At 42.4% G+C, this 21,796-nt stretch overlaps 1 protein-coding gene across 1 annotated transcript; it reads right to left on the bottom strand.

Annotated features, from left to right (window-relative positions):
- Positions 1 to 16,673: 16,673 nt before the first annotated feature.
- On the bottom strand, positions 16,674 to 20,177 carry LOC104225161 (uncharacterized). The gene is made up of 4 exons (XM_009776933.2): positions 19,085 to 20,177; positions 18,513 to 18,926; positions 18,350 to 18,397; positions 16,674 to 18,175 (listed from the first exon to the last, which is right to left on the bottom strand). Exons 1-4 carry the CDS (start codon positions 20,175 to 20,177, stop codon positions 16,731 to 16,733), a joined length of 3,000 nt encoding a protein of 999 aa, XP_009775235.1. The 3' UTR covers positions 16,674 to 16,730.
- Between the last annotated feature and the right edge of the window lie 1,619 nt (positions 20,178 to 21,796).

The raw sequence follows: 21,796 nt of genomic DNA, 5'->3' as shown, positions 1-21,796 counted from the left end.
CGAGGAAGACCAACTGGGAGCCCTTTCAGGCTCAGTGTACCCAAACAAACTCCTAGTAAAAGAATCGAAGCCAAACAAAGAAAGGTACTGGCCGTACCTCGAAGACAAAAGGAATGCCCCAAGGCGCAACCTACCTCGCAACGATCGGAGGATAGATTGAGGACAGGATCCTCGAGGGTTCGTCAACAAAACCAGGTTCGACCAAAACATAGCACTAACAAATGCGCCCTACTTATCGAAATACAACTTTAGCATCAATGTATCAGACATCGTTTTGGCTATCGGCAAGATTAGTGACGCTAAGTGACCTAAATCGATACAGTCAGACCCTTTGCAGAGAAATTACAACTTAGTGTGCGAGTTCCACAACATGCACGGTCACAGGACCGAGGATTGCCATCAACTACGAGAAAAAGTGGCTCGACTACTTAACAAACGACACCATCGGGAATTCCTCAGCGATCGGGCCAAAAATCAATTCCGAGAAAGGGAGGAAACAAAGAAAAATGAGGCAAACGAGCCACAACACGTCATCCACATTATCATGGGGGCGCCGATGCCCTGCAGGAACCCGTAATGAGAAGAACAAAAATATCTGTCACCCGAGAAAAACGGACTCGGGGATATATCCCCGAAGACTCCCTCACGTTCAGTGAAGAGGACACTGAGGCCCTGTCTCAACCCCACAACGACACCCTGGTAATCTCCTTTCTTGTAAATTCTTTTCAGATAAAATTTGTACTTGTGGATCCAGGTAGCTCGGCCAATAACATCAGGTCGAGGGTGATAGAACAGCTTGAGCTACTCGAACAAATCCTACCCGCCACTCGGGTCCTCAATGGATTCAACATGGCTAGCGAAACGATGAAAGGAGAAATCGTCCTTCTAGTTACCGTGGCTAGCACAACCCAAGACACCAAATTCCATGTCATCGAGGGAGATATGAGGTATAACGCCTTATTTGGACGGTCGTGGATACACTGCATAAGAGCAGTACCATCCACCCTCCACCAGGTGATAAAATTCCCGACAAAGGACGAGATCAAAACCGTATACGGGGAATAACATGCGACAAGGGAAATGTTCGCTATACACGACGTGGTACCAACGCCCATGCCTCCACCCCCGAATGAAACAACGGGCAAACCAGGTTTCGCCCCCGGTCGAACTTGACAAAGAAAATTAGAGATCCGCACCACATCTCCGCCCCCGGGCAATTATAATAGACCAATCCCAAGGCATCGCCGGCATATCTCATTTCAAGGTACGGCCATTCCCCTTTTTTATTTATTTCAAATTCGAAATTAACCTTCGTGCAGGCACCCAATCGGAGCTGCAGGGACGTTAGTGTTGTCGCAAGACCTCGAGGCCCCAAAGGCGCACCTCTTGCACTTTTTCCCTTCGACTGAGTTTTTATCCCAAAAGGAGGGTTTTTACCGGCACAGTTTTTAATGAGGCAACATATGCGAGCCGCTTAAGGGGGAACTCCGCAAAAAATATTCAAGACTTTCCCTTCGGGTAACTTTTGAATAAGCGAGGGGCATGCTGCCCGCTCGTAGGAGTTTTGAAAACCGCTAAAAGAGGTTTCTTGTATGAAAACAATGTATCGGATCAAACGACCGATATAGTCAGGCCCCGTTGGCAAAATCATGTACTATCTTATCGAGCAATCAAAAAATACCTTTTGTCAAAAAAAAGGGGGGGAGGGAACTCCTTCTCAAAGTAGGGTAACAAATTCTTTCACCAGAAACGTCCCGAAAACTTGGGAGCAGACACCAGTGGTTCAAACGCTTCGACGGCCTCCGGATCGAAGCTCTGAAATCACAAAAACAAATCAGGCAAGACAAACCTCTGAACGATCGACTTCGACCCGATATAGGCCGACTCAACACAGCAATATAAATTACGACAATGGATCGAAGAATGTCTTTCAGCATCCCAGTCTCCAAGCGAGGAAAATCATAGAATATTCCCTGCAGGAACCTCTCCACCAAACGTGTCTCGAGATACTCGGAGACTTAGTGTCAACAATTCAGCACCCGCACGACCCCAGGGTCAGAACTGCGGTCTCATAAAGCTCCTACAAGGCAATTCTGAGCTCACGAAAAGCGGTCTTCAAGCTTAAACAAACTCGATGACTCAGAGACTATCAATAATCGCCATGCGCTGGAAAACCTGAAAGTGTAAGACCCCTAGCAGGCAGACTCGGTGTAACCAGATCTATTCTACATTACAACAAAAACTGTAAGAACTCAACAGGCATGACAAACTATAAGACCTCAATAGGCATGACAAACTGTAAGACCTCAACAGGCATGACAAACTGTAAGACCTCAGCAGGCATGAAAATCCCAAAGTTCAGGCTATACGTCGCATTTGTAAGAGTCCCGAAAGGGCATACCCTCGGTGTAGACGCTTGAACTATCACTCGGGATCAAAAATGACTCAAGCCAAACATATATGACTACAGTCAAAATAGCTGATACAGCCAAACTAAGGAGACTTGGGGACGCCCAACCGTCGCTAAGCAAAATTTGCAGGCCACTACATCGAATATACTTCAGATAGAACCTATTAAAACAGGCTTCCCTCAACAGTCAAAAACAAGTTTGACCATGTCAGCTACGAATCACAAGGCTTCGACCTACTCAGCCTACAAGCTATGAACCTTCCGAGGTGCTCAAAACATCGCCGATAACGACTTGAAATCGAGGTTCTTCTAGAACTAACGACGGGTCAGGAAAAAATATTTTAAAAGACATTAACAAGCAGAAAACAAAGCCTACAAAAAGCCCACGGGCAAAATAGCATAAGAGCCATTATCGCCAGCTAAACAAGCCTCCGGGCCGCATACTAAAAGGTCTCTACGACCAAACAGCGTAAGAGCCATTGTCGCGAGCTTGAAAATTGACAACTTGAGGATTAAAATAAGCTCGAATCGTAACCCGATTCGGAGACCGGATCAAAAATAGTTAACTATGCAAGCCTCTGGGCCACATATTAAAAGGCCTCAACAACCAAAGCAGTGTAAGAGGCACTATCACCGGTCTAAAAATCAAAAGCACTTAAGGTCCAAATGAAGCTCGAGTCACCTGGACCCAAAATAAGTAAACTACAATATTCCTAAAGGCACGGCATAAATGCCACTGTCGCCGGTCGAATGACCCTCCGAGCCACGTGCCTGCAAGGTCACTTCAACCCGAAACACAAAAGGCCATCGTCGACCGTCCATGCGGGTAGGGAAGAACTTAAGGGTAAATTAAAGCTCGAATCGCAATGCGACTTGGAGACTAGACCCAAAATAGTTGAAACAACAAATGCACGAGGGCGAGAAATGAAGGCCATCATTGTCCGCACATGCATGCAAGAAAGAACTTAAGGGTCAATTAAAGCTCGAATCGTTACGCGACTCAGAGACTTTACCCGAAATAGTTGAAACAACAAAACGCCCGATGGCGAGAAATGAAGGCTACTATTGTCCGCCCATGCAGGCAGGAAAGAACTTAAGGGTCAATTAAAGGTCGAATCACAACGTGAATCAGAGACTGGACCCAAAATAGCTGAAACAGCGAAATACCCAAGGGCAAGAAATGAGAACAATCACCATCCAGCCGCACGGGCACAAAAGATCGAAGGACAGGCAAGCTCAAATAAAGGCCTGACTCAGAGACTGAGCCTAAAACAGCTGGGCAAAACATAGAGGCCCCAACGCCTGCTCGCGTCAAGGATCGCGCTTGAAAGCTCCCGGGCCTGCCTGATCAGTTCCGAACCCATGAGGATCCTGTCAAAACATGAAAACCAGCCCACCGAATCAAAGTCGATACGGGAAGAGATACAAAGGAGGTAAAACTTCAAGATTTCTCTCATTTTATATATGCGCAAAAGGTGCGCTCTCCATCTACAAGCATGCTTTGTAAATAGCAAAATATAATGTGGCAAAATCTACGCTCCACCCCTAAAGGGTTACGGCCTACCAGCCCCAGCCTCGCTCTTCGTGGCATCGGCAATAAGCAAACCGAGCATCACGTCTGACCACCTTCGCTCAAGAAAATCCTTCTAGAAGGACGGAACCCCTGGCATAGGTCTCTTCAAGCGCCTGTCCCGAAGATCTACGACGAACACATCCCTCGAAAGACCGCTCCAACCCAGCTCGATCATCGGCAACAAGTCGCCACCCCTTTGACATCCTCGGTCCAACTTAGCACTATACCAGTTTGGACCTTTGAGGAATCAAGCTACAGCTTCACAATTATATCCACTTAGATCGAAGCTCGAAGCCTGCATTTGATACTTCAGGTATTCCTAGCTTAATTGGCTCCGTCCCTAAGGTCGAAAAGGCAAAATGCTTACCATAAGAAGACTCCTGCCTCACCAAAAGGCTTCTGTAATGTGAGCTCTAATATGTCCCAAATTGCCAGTGCACCGACTCGACCCTTCTTTCACCTTGCCAAGAAGCCTAAGGGGCCTACCCTCATCTAGGGGCCCCCTAAAGTATAGCCCCTTGATCAAACAGCTCAAAGCCTGGGTCTGTTGGGGTCTTACAAAGGGAAAACCCGATAAGAAAGGGAAGACCCGAGATACGGAGGAATCATGTTGAAACTTACCACGAAGTGAAGCTGGCAAACCTACTTGATGACCGAGCACCCTCCTGGTGGCCCAAACCCTTGTTGACCCAAAGGAACCGCTACTCCAGAACCAAGGACTCCAGGAATGCCAGGCTCGGATGATCCACTCTCCTTAGAAGCACAGGCCTGTCTCGCCCCGATAAAAGCTCCTTCATGATTATAAAGCGCACATCTCATCTATCGCCGTGCCCGGCCTCTGACGTGCCCCAAATAAGCAGCCGCTAAAGGCATGACCCACCAGCACCATGAAATTAGCAAACCTCGAGGACCCCTGGGAAGCGGAAGCAACCTCACAACTATATACGAAAAGGGCGGGAACGATTCAACACCAACCAATGGCACCAACCATCGGTACCGCCTCCAGTTTCGAGGTAATGCTCAACCCCGACGACCTTCGTCATAACAATACAGCGTCCCAGCAGACCAACAATGCCTTCACCAAATTGGCGCACAGCTTCAAATGGCCTCTGCCAAAGAAGGATAGTTTACGAAGAAATGGGCGTCCCTAACAAATGCCCATGCGAAACAAGTTCCAGGTATTGACCAGGGCAGCCCAAAGCACGGCCAGGCCTCCATTCAGAGATTGCCTCCAGGAAGTCACCAGCGTCCCAGGACCGTGAGTCCTCAGGCAAGTCTCTTCTCGAAGGCCATTATAAGGCCCGAAGATATTACCCACGCTTTTACGCAGAGAAAGGGTCCTGGGGGCCCGAGGTTGTTTGCCTAATTCAGGTTCGGTTCGAGAAGTCACAAAAGACCCCACGCGAAGCCGTTTCATCAACCAAAGGCCGGGAAGAATACTCGCACCCAAGGCCAGTATCACAGGCGACGAAACAGGATCATGCATTCGAAGCTGCCAAAAATATAAGAAAATATACGAAACAGGATCATGCAAGTGTCGAAGAAAGGAAAAGAAAATATCTTTGTATTTATACAAGTGTTCGCTTACAGCAACCCTCGAGGGGTCCTTACATATGATTACATTACATATGATTACAAAATCTCACAGGGGATCCTTACGTAAAAATAAAGAAGTACAAATGATATGCATACAGCAAGAGCCTAAGGACCTAGCCTATTCATGCTACATCTCTGTTATCATCCCCTCAGGCATATGACCTCAAAGGCGATATCTTCCAATTCCGATACCCTCGGGGACCACATCCTAATCCTCCAAGAATGGAATCTTCAAAACGGAAGGTATGGAAAAGGAAGGCAGGAGAGAAGAGCAAAACGACGAAGGAGAAGCCGGAAGAACACAAGAAGTGGCTGGGTGAAAAATTTGGCTAGTACGAAATCCGCCAGTACTGCCATTTTGAAGCCACTTCTTAAGACGTTGCCTCGGCACGAAAGGTAACAGCCGGGAAAGACCGCCGACATACCCCCCGGGAATCTAAAAGGAGTGTAGCACACTGAGCCGAGGGAGGAGGGTGAGCAGCAGTGTATAATCCGAGCCCCCTCTTGAGCAGTGGTGCATAGTCCAAAGTATCCCCGGGGTTGGAGGAAATTAGTCATCTACCTCATCACCCCAGGCCAATGACAATGACAACAACAACAACAACAGCATCACAGCGGCACAACTTCGCCCAATCAAAAGAGGATCGAGGGTTGGGCCACGGTGCACATGGCGTAATATCTTGAGGCTACGGGCTTCAAACATAATGAGACGGCAGCAATTCAAGATAGCAAGAAAGGAAGAAAAGAGGGGTATCAGAGGAAATTTGGATAAAAAGCCAACCACGAAAAGCCCCATTTAAAGGGAGGGCAAAGTAAACGACGACGCCACTACCGCCCTCGAAAAGCGTAATAGCAGGCATAATCAATGTGTTCATAGAAGCTGAACCAATAGCAATGAAGAATGAAGAATCACGACATTTTGGGTAATCCTGGAGAAGCAAAAATGTGAGGTGCCTCGACACCTGTAAAAAGGGGGGTTGCGCCGTCAGCGCGACATCGCTATAGGGGATCGAGAAGTGGAGTGTCAAAATCATTTTTTATCACTTCCCTATAAGAAACGCAAAGACTATTTATGCACGGTGAAATCTGGGAGGCCGATTTCTCCTCGACTGAATACCTCTAAGGGTGATCTCGGAAGCCCGGGATCTCGAGCCAGTCACTTCCCTTAAGATCGTCTGGTACCCTACCAAGGATAATGATGACCAAAGCCCCGATGAATGCAAGAATCTCCCGATGAATGCACCTGGGGTCGATCGGGTCTATTCAAGCAGCTCGATATCATCCCACGCGTACATCGCGAAGCTAGCCGGTGGTCACATCCTATTTCTTTTATCACGCAATGTATCTTGTACTAAGTTTGGACTTCCCCCTTTCTATAAAAGGGGAGTCGCTAACACCCTGTAAAGGTAGAGCTCCAACCATTCTACTCAATTGCAATAATATCTCTCTCTCTTTTCTTTCTAACTTGCTTGTTCTCACTGGCCTGAGGTCACCTTTATAACCATCGTTCTCTTACTTGTTCTTTATTATAAAGCTCAGTATTAGCCGTAAAGAGCCTTGTTTAATTATATCCTCAGTTGTCATCCCATTCCCGATTATCCCCGATAGCTTGAACTCAACCCTGACGTTGACCCCGAGGTCCCCCCATCGACCGGACCTATACCCGGGTGTCAGGCCCTTCGGCTCGATTACTATTTTGTTTTATCTTGCATTTCATCATTAAACTCCATATTATTAGCATCAACTTCTCTAACAACTAGCTCGGGAATAGATCACGTATTTTTAGAATTTCATTTACAAATTTAACTATTGTTACCATTTTCACGGTAAACATTCTCACTCTTAGATGATGAGCAAATGGTTTTGAACAAAACCACCAAAAATAAAAAATAAATCTTCAAAAAATCCCCATGCAAATAGACACTTGGATTTCTAAGCAAATGGCATGGTATTACAAAACTCCTACGTGTCTACTGCTAATGATAATTGTGACATGCAATTAGACATTACTAATAATGATATTAACTCCTTTACTAATACTAACTCTACATGGCCTATCACCCAATCAAAATAAAAGCCTATTACTAATCCCCCAATAACCAATTCTACAAGGAAAGATTTGTCCCAAAGATATGAAAATATTACCCCCCCCCCCAAAGGATGTTGTCCAAATATCCCTTAAAGAGTCTAAGGAAGAACAAATGGCTTCTTCCCTTGAACATGAAATGGATATTACATCCATGGAATATCTCCCTATAAATCTAAACATTGGCCACTCAGAGGGCATGCAAATTAAAGTTCCAATCATTGTCCCAGCCACCAATCCCACCCTTTCCACTGATAACCCTAATCCCACGCCTGCCATTAGCCCTTTAAATATCCAACAGTCTTCTAACAATGTCAAGGATTCCCTCTACTCTAAGGAGGAGATAAAAACCTATCCAAATCCTAAGGCAACACAGAGTTCAAATAATGGAAAACTTACCTCCATTCCCTCCACAACCAGAAAATCCTCAAATCATCTTTGTTCAACCTCCACAAGCTCAGGACTATCAACCTCTCTCATAGATGGAAATAGATCTAATGGGACATGCAGTCTCATTCAGCATCCAAATCAATGGTCAGGAGTTGATAGTAATCCTCCAGAACACTCAATACCTAGCACAATTAATAACTAAAAGAACGAGGCTTGCAATGAGCAACTACTTGAATTAAGTTTGGCTCAACAATATCTTACCCCCATTAGCACCATCGTTGAACCCAAAACTAGTGCATGCAATGAGAAATCAGTGAAACATGCCACCATATTTCAACCCAATACAACCGCAGAATATTCTTCCTGACATCCCTTTTTTCCCATCAGAAATGCTAACACATCTGAACTCCATCTTCATGCCATGAGAGACCGCCCAACAGGCTCAGGAACAACCAATAAACCAAATGAACCCACAAGCACTACCACCACCCCCCTCCCCCATGCAATGCAAGAATTAGGTCAGGTAGAAATAGTAACGGAGGAGGAGATAGGAGAACCCCTCAACCTAGGCTCAAACCAAGTTCTAGAATTCTCAAACCTAGACGGGGTAAAAGTGTATCTCTTCAAGGAGATGCAAGAGAAGAGGCAGGTGCTCAACTGCCCCCTAGGATTTTACAAGTACTCGATGGATATCAGGTCATCCCAAGATCCAACAGTGGGAAACAGAGACATGATCCTAGTTCCATTCTAAGAAGGAACCCTGTCTTTCTAGGAGGGGTGAGGGAGAATGGGGACCCAACGAACATGCACCTAAATCAATCAATAAATCGTCCAACTAACTTCATCATCTAGAATGTAAGAGGGGGAAATAATGACAACATTAGAAGAAATCTTAGGGAAATGATAGACACTCACAGGTCATGCATGGTGACTTTACTAGAAACTAGGATGATAAATCATGAGCGAATGCTTGATGATTTTGGCTTCTCGGAGCTAATAGAGGTACCAACAGGAGGTCAATCAGGTGGCATGGTAGTTATATGGAATCATGAAGTGGTCACCGTCCACAACTTCATCCGTAGGAACAAAGAGATTCATGCAACAATTGAGATGCTTCCTATACGTAAAACTTGGCTATTCTCTTCTATTTATGCTAGTACTAACTACCAATATAGAAATATTATGTGGAAAAATCTAGAAAACATTTATAAAAATTATAAAGGCCCATGGATGATAGGAGGATATTTTAATGACATCTTAGGCTCAAATGAAAAATTTGGGGGGGATACCTATAAACAACAATAGGGCAGATTACTTATTGTCAAAAATTAACAAGTGTAACCTTATGGACATGGGCTACAAAGGCTGTAAATATACGTGGTCAAACCATAGACATAGAAATAAAGGCCTTATTATGGAAAGATTAGACAAAATTTTAGGAAACGAAGAATGGTGTGAGTTGTTTCTAAAGTGCTATATAATTCATCTGCCAAAAACTTATACTGTCCATAATCCCATTTTAGGAGAACTACAACAACAACAACAACAACATACCCAGTAAAATCCCACTAGTGGGGTCTAGGGAGGGGAGGATGTACGCAGACCTTACCCCTACCCCAGAAGGGTAGAGAGGTTTTTTTCGGGAGACCTTCGGCTCAACAGAAGAGATAATAACATCAGAAAAGAAATGCAAGAAGAGATCTGTAACAACAAAAAAGCAATAGAAGTAATAATAATATCTTAAAATATACCAAATAAGTGAAAGGGAGTGTCATAATACAATCATATGCAAAACAACAAAATAGTGTGAACACAACATAGACCGCTACCAAACATAGGCAAAACTCTATTAGACTACCTGGTTCAAAGAGGGAAAAACTATGAACTACCCCCTCGCCTACAACCCTAATTCTCGACCTCCACACGTTCCTATCAAGAGCCATGTCCTCGAAAATCTGAAGTCGCGCCATGTATTGCCTGATCACCTCGCCCCAACTCTTCTTAGGCCGCCCTCTACCTCTTCTTGTACCTGCCAAAGCCAACCGCTCACACCTCCTAATCGGGTAATCTATGGTTCTCCTCCATACGTGTCCAAACCACCTAAGCCTCGCTTCCCGCATCTTGTCGTCCACGGTAGCATTGCCTACCTTCTCTTGAATATCTTCATTCTTTATCTTATCCAGTTTAGTATGCCCGCACATCCATCTCAACATCCTCATCTCGGCTACTTTCATCTTCTGGATATGTGAATTCTTAACTGGCCAACACTCAACCCCATATAATATAGCCGGCCTAACCACCGCTCTATAGAACGTACCTTTGAGTTTCGGTGGTACCTTCTTATCACACAGGACTCTAGATGCTAACCGCCATCTCATCCATCCAACCCCAATGTGATGCGCGATGTCCCCGTCAATATCCCCATATCCCTGGATAATAAACCCTAGGTACTTGAAACTTTGTCTCTTGGGGATGACTTATGAGTCGAGCCTCACCATCCCGTCCACTTCCCCCGACACGCTGCTGAACTTACACTCTAGATATTCTATCTTGGTCCTACTCAACTTGAAACCTTTGGACTCCAAAGCCTGCCTCCACACCTCTTGTCTCTCATTAACACTGCTACGCGACTCACCGATCAGAACTATATCATCAGCGAACAATATACACAATGGCACCTCCCCTTGAATATATATGTCAAGGCATCCATCATCAGAGAAAATAAGAATGGGCTAAGCGCAGATCCTTGGTGTAACCCCATAATCACCGGAAAAAGCTCGGAGTCACCTCCCGCAATCTTGACCCGAGTTTTAGCTCCATTATACATATCTTTTATCGATTCAATGTATGCTACCGACACCCCTTTCACTTCCAGGAATCTCCAAAGAACGTCCCTAGGGACCCTGTCATACGCCTTTTCTAGGTCAATAAACACCATGTGCAAATCCCTCTTCCTATCCCTATGTTGTTCCACCAACCTCCTTATAAGGTGGATAGCTTTCGTAGATGAACGTCCCGGCATGAACCCGAACTGATTTTCAGAAATAGATACCGCCCTTCTTACCCTCCCTTCCACCACCCTCTCCCAAACTTTCATGGTATAACTTAACAACTTGATTCCCCTATAATTGTTATAATTCTTGATATCACATTTGTTCTTAAACAGAGGAATAATCAAACTACATCTCCACTCATCTGACATCCTCTTCGTCTTGAAAATAACATTAAACAGCCTAGTCAGCCATTCTAAGCCCGCTCTACTCACATACCTCCAAAATTCTACTAGAATCTCATCTTGTCCTGTTGCTTTGCCCGACTCATCTTACCCAAAGCTCCTACTACCTCCTCAACCTTGATACACCTACAGTACCCAAAGTCTCGGTGACTCTTGGAATGTCCCAACTCCCCTAGCATGATGTTACCGCTCCCCTCTTTATTTAGAAGTTTATGAAAGTACGTCTGTCATCTATGTTTAATCTGGGAGTCTTCCGTCAATACTTTACCTTCCTTGTATTTAATGCACCTCACTTGATCCAGGTCACGAGCCTTCCTCTCTCTCGCTTTGGCCCGAAAATAGCTTCTTGTCCCCACCTTTTCCCCTCAGTTTCTCATACAACCGATCAAACGCAGCAATCTTAGCCTCTATGACCGCTACTTTTGCCTCCTTCCTAGCTTCCTTATACCTCACTTTGTTTGCTCTCCTCTGCTCCTCATCAATACTCTCCATTAACGCAAGGCACGCCATTTTCTTTGCTTCCATTTTACCTTGGACCACATCATTCTACCACCAGTCCATAGTAGCCCTTCGATACCCCTAACACCTCTCTCACCGCCTCCCTAATACAGTTCGCCATCGCTGTCCACATAGCACTAGCATCCCCACCACTCTTCCAGGAATCTATAGCTATCAGCCGCCCCTACAACTCATGTGCAGTATCCTTAGCCAAAGCACCCCACATTATCCTCGGTTGACCCCGTACAAACCACTTCTTCCTCTTTATCATGATACCGACGTCCAATACCAGGAGCCTATGTTGAGTCGTGAAGGTCTCACTCGGGATCACCTTACAATCCTCGCACAAGCCACTATCACACCTCCTGAGGAGGATATAATCAATTTGGGTCGTAGCCACCATACTCCGAAAAGTAACTAAATGCTCCTCCCTCTTCGGAAAACTAGAGTTCGCGATGACCAACTCAAAAGCCCTAGCAAAATCCAATAAAGAAGTACCGTCTCCATTCCTATCCCCAAAGTCGAAGCCACCCGTGCACCTCGCCATAACCCTCAGTCGAAGACCCAATATGACCATTGAAATCTCCTCCTATAAATAACTTCTCTATTGGCGGAATACCACACACCACCTCATCCAACCCCTCCCAGAAACACCTCTTAACCTACTCGCCCAAGCCCTCTTGCAGTGCGTACCACTAACGACATTCAAAGTGCACCCTCCAACTACTAACTTAATCTCCATCAATTTGTCATTTACCCTCCTAACCTCAACCACTGACTCCCTGAGCTCCCTATCCACCAAAATACCCACTCCGTTCTTACCCTTCACGCGTCCGGAGTACCATAATTTGAAACCATCGGCATTCATCGCCTTCGATCCTACCCACCTGGTCTCCTGAACACAAGCTATATTGACATTCCTCTTCTGTAGAATCTTCGCTAGCTCTATAGACTTACTCGTCAATGTCCCTATATTCCACGATCCAATCCTCAACCTACGGGCTCCCTTGTTGCCTTTACCCCCTCTAGGCCCCGTCCCATCCCCGGACCCGTGTCCTACCCCCCGCCCCACCACTTCCCACCCTAAGGACATGACCCTACTATGCCATTACAAACCACAACCGATATACCTACGGTGTGGTCTAGATAAAAATGCAACTACAAACAAGCAAAGGTATAAACTAGAAGCTAACAAATATCCAGAACTACTACATCAATAAATTAACTAACACAAATAGGTGATGGGAGGTACCAATTCTCACGGATAGAACCTAGACTTTTGACTTGCTATACTCCCGGTGCTGTGGGACCCGACGTCCAGCCCTTGGGACTTCCAAGCAGCCTGCCGGTTGTGCTGCGTTTACTCGTACACCTCTCACTCAACCCGAAACAACCACCAACAAATTGCAACCTAGATAACACATAAACACACAACAGAACCAAAAAAAAAGAGACAAGTGCAGGACTATCACTATCACCACCAGTGACACACAGATCTGCTACTGGCCAGACTCTCCGGAAAATAATGACGAACCTTGTAACAGGGGAGCAATGCCGGGAAAAGAGGAAGAGAGATGGAAAAAGTATAAAGGAGAAAGGGAAGCGTAGAGGAGGGGTTGGGGTTGAAGCCGGAAAAAGGAGAAGAGAGATGGAGCGGCGCCGATGGAGCGTCTATCGCCGGCCTCGTCTATGCTAGGGTTAAGAAGGGGGGAGAAAGAGACAGGGGAAGAAAGAGAGACAGGCGGAGGAAGAGATAGAGAGATAGAGAGAGAGAGAGAGAGAGGTGTGCTTACCCGGATTACCCGTCCACGTCGGTGCCGGTGCTGTAGAAGTTTACCGGCGGAGATTACCGTTAGAATTAGATCATTAGTATTAGATAGAGACGGGCATGTAAGAGAGAGAAAAAGTCATCTGATTTCATATGAAGCTGTTAATGTAAAAGAACTTAAAAGAAAGCTTCTTTTTTGGCTTCAATATTAAAGAAAGCTTATATCTGCATATGGTCTTTGCAATTATTGCGTTAGTTTTCTTAGTAGAACTAATTCCTAGAAATAGACAAGGTCATATACAACCTTTCCGATTAAAAACTTATTGGTGTAGACATCGGGAATTCCAAACTCTGGTTAGAAAAAATTGGCATGGTACTGACTATTGTTGTGCCAGCAAAATTTATATAGATAGTATTAAGCTTTGGAGAGACAAGACGTTTGGTGATATTCTAAAATTCATACCAAACCACTACATGCAATACACCCTCCTGCCAATAAAGACCCTTAAAATATTGATAAAGTCCAGAGGGATTTTATATGGGGTACAACTGTGGAAAAGAAAAAAAAAATCACCTTGTAAAATGGTCTAGTTTGCCAACCTAACTCCACTGGAGGCTTAGGCATCCATAATGCCAATGCAAAAAATATGTGCAACTTGGCTAGTCTAGTATGGAGATTACTCATACATGCCACAGCTCCATGGGCAAGACTTATTATTACCTTATATGGGGTAAATACTTCTAAATTAAACCACTCATTCATTTGGAAGGGCATCTTAAAAGGGTGAGAAATATGTAAAAACGGGATTACATGGCCACCACACTACCAATCAGATTTGAACATATGGGATACAGGTTGGATACCCAATATAAAAAATCACAAACATTCAATCGTAGGTTCCATCTCGATCAGTGACTGCTCCCTCAAAATTAGAGATGTATATATTGATCACCAATGGGATCTCACTAAACTATCGATTGATATCCCTAGTGATATCAAAAGAAATATTTTTAAGGTAAGAGTTCGATCCAAGAGTCCATCAAGGGATGTTCCTATATGGTTTCTAACTACTAAAGGGATTTTCACTACTAAAACTTGCTATAACCTAATTGAATCCCCTTTTAGTAAGCATTTGGATTATGCTTGGATTTGGAGTTTATCTTGTACTAACAAGATAAAAAAATTCTTGTGGCAATGCCTTCATAATAAAATCTCATGCAGAAAATACCTAGCTCATATAGGAATTAATATACACCCCCTGTGCCCTATTTGTGAGTTAAGAGAAGAAACAATCACTCATATTTTCTTTAATTGTAAAACAACCAAACCCTTTTGGGATAATATGGGATGGTCAAATTTGTATAATCCAACAGATGATCATTGGCTTCTCCAAATAAAAAATTTTGATTGCTCATTAAGAAATAAGTATATTAGGAAGAACTCTTTCTTACCATTTGCCCTTTGGCATATATGGATAAACAGAAATTCTAATAACTAAAAAAACACAAGCAATCCCATTAACATAAACCTCATTATTAAAAAGGCTACAGAATTCACACTTCTATCTGAAAATAGCTTTGTCCCACTAAAGAAATTCCTTTGTAAGTTAAATGACAGAAACCTCCTAAGGGCTGGTTCAAATTAAATATTGATGCTAGTTTTAAGGACTTCTATCAAAAGAGTTGCCTGGGAGGTGTATTCCGCAATACAAAAAGATATTGGGTGGTTGGCTTTAAAAAATTCATATATGCAAAGGGTTCATTGGAAGCAGAAATTAAAGTACTGCTAGAAGGGCTTCGAACAACTCATGAATGGGAATGTTTCCGCTGGAAATAGAAACAATTTGCACGGAGGTAATCCAATCTATACAACACGGCAATAAACTATATGACGATCTTAATAATGAATGCAGGTTGTTAATGCACCAGGAGAAGGTGGTGCTCCTCCGGCACGTATTCAGGCAAGGGAATAATGTGGTACATCAACTTGCTAAGGAGGCAAATGTTCAAACAAAAGGAAAAAAAAATGTTTTTGTACTACCTCCTACTTATGTTGAATCTTTTGTAAGGAATGAACAAAAAGAACAATATATTTTTGTGAAGTACCTAGCTCATGATGCTTGCAAAATATTAGCAAGCTTAGGAAATCAAAGTGTTCTAAGTGACACAAACTATGACTGATATATCAAGTATTACGTAGCTTTTAATATAAATATTTCTTGTTTGCTCAAAAAAAAATATTAAATTTATGTTTTACAAAAGAATGGAAAACTGGATGGCGAAAAGTAAAAAAAATACTCTAACACATTATAAAAAATTGAAGTTTTTACATTTGATCTCAAATAGTAGAAAAGTAAAAATTATATACTCTCTATCACATAATAAAACATGAAATTTGTATAATTGATAAAATTATACCAAATAGTATTGTATTTAGAGAGAAAATAATTATCATGAAAAGTCTTAAATAAAAATGGCTGCATTTGACTTTGGACAAAACAATAATGATCTCAATTTAGGAACATAGAAAATAAAAAAGAAGAAAATACATGTGGTACTCACGGCACATTTGGTCAAGCTGCAAAAATCAGCTTATTTTGAGAAATACTTTTTTTCAAAAGTGTTTTTCTCAAAAGTACTTTTGGTGAGAAGCAGTTTATGTTTGACTAATTAGTTTGAAAAGTACTTCTGAGCAGCAATTAGTGTTTGGCCAAACTTTTAAAAACTGCTTCTAAGTGTTATTTTCTTAAAAGTGCTTCTCAAAAAAGTATTTTTGAAGAGAAGCTACTTTATTTTGCATCTCCAAAACTGCTTGGTCAAACACCTCAATTTTTTTTTTTTTTGCTTCTTCTCAAAAGCACTTTTTATCTTTTCAAAAGCTTGGCCAAACACCTCAATTTTTGGCCAAAAGTTTGGTCAACCAGGCTATGAATATGAAAACTCAATCTAAATTCTACCTGTTAAGAGTTCATGTTTCCAAAAACAATAAAACAAATTCGAAGAAGAAAGAAATAAAGAGTGTCAAGAACCGTAGCGTAAAATAATTAATGAGGCAAATTAAACTACGTGGCTTTCACTGCTTCAGCAAAAAAAGAAAGAAGAAGTGCATGGAGAATATTAAATTGAGTACGCGTCAATCACATTATATATATAGGGTATCAGATCCATCACTTGTCAATATCCTCCGGCGGCGGCTGCAGACATTGAAGACTGCAACTGCAACAGGTGGCGATAGCAGTCAGCCGCCGTCGGTCGCTGCTCCGGGTTTTGGTCCAAACACCTGTTCTGCAATTCCCTTAGCAATTTTGGCACCCCCACCAACCCACAACTCTTCACTAATTGACCTATTCCCCATACATCCACTTTCACATTATGATAATTCCTCACCATCTCCGGCGGGTGCCTCCCACTAGCCGTCGCCGCCGCGGCTGCACCTCCGTAAGGATATAGCTGCGGCGAACTCACTGCTTCGTCGAATCCCGTAATGAACCATTCATTTTCCCTGTCACTTCTCCTCATGACTTTATCCCATCCCAAATCCCTGTGCATAAAAGAAAGATCATGTAATGCAACCAAAGCTTTTGTGATTTGCTTTAATGCTTCTATTAGTTGATCACAATTAGCCGGCTTGAACTTGCAGCCTCTAGGCTTAAAGACCAAAGCTAAATCCTTTTCAGATGCCCTAAAAACAAATTCCGCATGTGGAATTCTATGGTCAAGAAAATCGTATATTTCTTTGACTGCCACCCATTTTCTTTTGCTTGAGAAATATCTGACCACTGTATTTGGAGTCATCTCCACATAATTTCCATTACCTAAATCTATTCTCTCAAAATCAGTATAAGGGAGATGTTTTAAGTTACTCCCATTGCTGCTCATATAATGGAAGCATCGATCAGCTAATAATGGTAATAATCCAGCAATTCTCCAACATGGAACTAAAGCTTTCAATCTTTCAACTGGGGTTGAGAGATCTACTGTGTAAAGATCCGTTCGGATAATACGATCCTGTGATCGACTTAAAGCACAGAATGTAACAATGAAGCCAACGGCATAGTAACCTAACACGTAAGGAAGATCCATATAAGTCCAGAGAAGTTTCTCCACAATAGAAGAAGATGGATCTAGTTGACCTTCACTTGGCTGACCAGTCTCCTCTCCTCTCCACAAGCAAAAATTCCTCAAGAAAGCAGTAACATTAGGCCACCGATCTTGCACTGTCTCCGCAAGAGAAAACGATGAATTAGATTTCCGTACGAATACCATTTCTATGGAGCAAAACTTGGATATAATCATATTGATGCAATCATCCCAAAGTCCAATATAAGAGTCTCTATCAGTTGCCGTACTCAGGCTAGGGTTTGGGCGCATAATAGAGCTTAAGACCTCGTACGTGATGCCTCTACAGTCTAATAACTCAGTTGAAGTTGTGAAAAATAATTCTTTCCCTTGAGGCAAATCTTTGAACACATCTCTCCGAAGTGGGAAACGGAGCTCCTCCGGTGGTGGCTGTTGTAAATGCCATGAGAGCTCAAACAAGCTTGGAAGTGCAGGTGGTGGAGACCTTAGACACCCCACGTAGTACTCGGTTGGATCTTGAAATTCCCAAGGAGTAGTTGCTGCAATTATTTTATATTAATGCCAAATCCAGTTGAAAGCAACAAGATGCTATTTACGGGAATCTGGTAATAGACTAATATAAAATTCATTTAGCTCAGAGGGGTAGGAATAGAAAATTACTAAATTATTGGCTTTTCACATATAGAAAATCCGAATATTATGGAAGAACTTACATCTGATGGGAAATTCAGAAGAGGGAAGTTGCAATCTTTCATTGGGACCTAGATTCAACGGGAAAAAAAAAACGGTTAGCTCCTATAGTTAATGATTAGGACTCGTACATTCTAAATATTAAAAAAATGGACTTAACCAAATACAGTAAATAAAATATAATACCACAAGGAGCAGGAGCTGAAGATGATTTTCTCCTGCCAAAGACTTTTAGTTGTACTCCAGAAAGGAATCTATCAACGGAAAAACCTTTCATAGGTCCATCTTCAAAGGCCTCCATTGTGCAGGCAACCGTAGAATCATCCAAGAAAGCAATTTCATCGGCGTTTAAAAAACTTGTACCTTGAAGCTTCACTCTACCTCTGTGATGTTCACCTTCTTCTGCCCACAAGCTCACTGATTCCTCCCATATCATTCTAATCTTGCCAATGCGTCGAAGCTCTTTTGAAGATGCAGAAGAAGATGGACCCCCAATATCTAATGAAGAAGTAGTCGTGTCGTAGCCCAAGAACACACCTCTTGTTCCATGTAGTAATGCTTCTGTTCCACTTATTGGTATAGCCAACTGTTTTGCCCTTGCTGCATTAACAAGAAATATTGTCCCATCTAAATTTAATGTTGTGCGTACGTTAGGAAAATAAGAACAAATTAAATTAAGAGGAAAAGAAATATGTGTAGATAAATTTAATTATTTTCCTCATTGATGGGAAATGGACTTGATGTTGTTGACTGCATACCAGAAAGAGGAAGGTCATCTTCTCTGAAAGGTGGAGGGGGAGGCAAAGACTTGGTTACTGTGTCACTAAGAGAGACGATAAGATTGGCCTGAGTTCCAAATCCAACTCCTCCTCTAGTTTGAGGACTTCTCATTCTAGGGCCCATAAACTGAGACAATTCTTCAAACACCTCTTCATCAAATGAAGCAGGCAATCTATTCATCTTCCTTTCATAAGGGGATAATCTGAAATAACTCTTGCTACCTTGTTCCCTCTCAGCACCTCTCTCCCATTCGTAGACTTTTCTGAATTCACCTAACATGTTGTCCCATTTAGTCCCAGCCGTTTTCGCATCTCTGTTAACTCCATGCCTGTTGAGGAAATCAGCCACTTCTCTATCTTTATCAGCTCGAGTTTTTCCTCTACCTTGTTGCACTCCCGCGCCTGTACTCATTTCTTGAGAACCTTCAAGATGAAGCTCTGATGAACCGCCTTGATACTGAATTTTCCAAGCCCTAGCTAGCCACAACATCTCGTTAGGTTTCCAAACTGGACTTACGTATTTTCCTTTCCGAAATTGTTGGTGTTGTTGGTGAACTTGTTCTCCTCCTTCGCCTTTGCTGGTCTCTTGCCCAGATGCAGAAGGCCGAGGAGAGTGGGAAGGAGAAGAAGTTGTGTCCGAAGACGAGGCAGCTTGAGTTTGAGGGTTGGTAGCAGCAGCTTGCGGCGAAGGTGAAATTGGACTTGACTCAGTGCTAAGTATATTCACTTGACTGGCCGGCTTTTGCTGTTGTTGTTGTTGAGAAGAAGAAGATGGTATGAATTTCCATTGACTTGCAGTATATCTCGGTCGCTTTGGGTTTACAACTTCAAACTGCTGCTGCTGTTGTTGTTGTTGTTCAAAAGAAACAGATGTAGTTGCTGCGCCGCCTGGGATATTATAGAGAGAAGAAGAAATATAAGGAGCTCCAGAAATCACAGTTTGTGGTGGCTGCTGCTGCTGTTGCTGTGGTATAGTATTATCAGGTGAATCTTGATTAGAGTCATCAGGAGAGTTGGATAAATGTTGTTGTTGTGGTTGTTTCTTTGTGATTTCTCCTTTGTTTTCATCCATCTCTTCAATGGGGGCCCAGAGAAAAAACAAATAAAACACACCGCCCTAACTCCTTAGTCACAAAGTAAAATCAGAACCAAGAGAGGGAAATGAAACCACCATTTCAAAACTTTGCTGTAGAACTAGATCTGTTCAATTTAGACTTGTTCAAGTGCTTTTGTTTAATTTTTATTTTACATAGTATTTTATTGACCAAGAAGTCCAAAGGAGGGGGATTTTGAGAACTTCTGTGACCTATGTTGAATCCTAGGGTATCTCCAAAGGAAAAGAAAAGTGAGACTTGTATAGGAAAAGGCCAGAAGTAAGGTTGCAGAGAAAGAAAAGTCGAGATTGTGGAACCTGTCTTTGAATGAGACTTGACCATGAGCTCAATTTTAACAGTAAATACTTTCTCCTCTAATCTTTTTACTTGTAAATAAATCTGAGTGGGGCGTGGCTGGGCTGAAAGAAAAGAAAAATAGTACGAAGAGAGAGTGTATGTTTGGGGGTAGGAGTGTTTGATTTGAGAGTAAAAGTAATGATTGTACTGAAAGAACAGAGAAATGCGGCTATGAAAGAGTTAACATTCATTCTTTTAAAGAAGGATGCAATTAATGGTCTTTGTTTGTTTTGGACTTCGGTTTATCGGACACAAAGATAGCGAGAGTTGCTTTGGATTTACTCTTCTACTACTCTACTGTATTTTTTTCTTAAATTAATTACTTATAGTTTAGTTTTTGTCTTTATTGTACTCTTTATCTTTCTTGGTAGGGGATGATGTGGACTGATCGGGTCAATGGCTCTACCAAGTGATTAATCCTTCTCCTACATAGCCATTGGCGCATGTTCATTTTAAAGTTCTTCAAACCCGTTTCATAATTCCCCACTGCATTTTCGGGTTTGAATTGTAAGATTTATTCGACTCTTAAATCACAATATTATGTGATTGGTTTTTAGTTTTATATGTGAAAAAGGTCAAATATACCCCTCTATTTTAGTATGTTGTTCACATCTACCTTCCATTATACTATCGGGACATATCTACTCTTATCGTTAGCCAAACTTTTTAAAAACGCCCTCCGCCTAACGGAAGCCACCAAATTAACCTGTTTTTTTTAATACTCATTAATAATACGTTAAACCCCTTTTATTTACTGCACATCTTCCTCACATGTTAGTCATCTCCTTCGTAGTCACTTGTTGAACTCAGAAAGTGAAAGACAAAACAATACCGAAAATCATATATTCATTTATACATTGAGTCTCAGATCTTTTAATATCCTTATTGTATGTTTATTATATTTTACCTTTTTCAATTATTTTTTTCTTCTAGCTTCTCCCTTTGTTTTTTTTTCACCATGTCGAACTGTACCAAGTATTCATCATGATTTTCTTTCTACCATGACTTGCATGTTTATAGCATCTTATTAGATTGGCAGTTCTGAAGTTTTAGCAGCTGCCGAATTATTTCTTCGTCCAAACGTACCATGATTATCTTATTCTGCTTTAAGCATTTGGGCAACAAGTAATTATCGCTGAATCACGCCTTAAGAACCAAAGCTAGATTCCAAAATATAGGATGAGACACTCATAAATTTTACTAATAACTGAATAATGAACAAAAGTTAGAAAATAATTAG

The sequence above is a fragment of the Nicotiana sylvestris genome, chromosome 3, assembly GCF_000393655.2.
Source record: "Nicotiana sylvestris chromosome 3, ASM39365v2, whole genome shotgun sequence".
Taxonomy (NCBI): domain Eukaryota; kingdom Viridiplantae; phylum Streptophyta; class Magnoliopsida; order Solanales; family Solanaceae; genus Nicotiana; species Nicotiana sylvestris.
The sequence above is the reverse complement of the archived record's forward strand: the minus strand, read 5'-3'. Positions and strand labels throughout refer to the sequence as shown.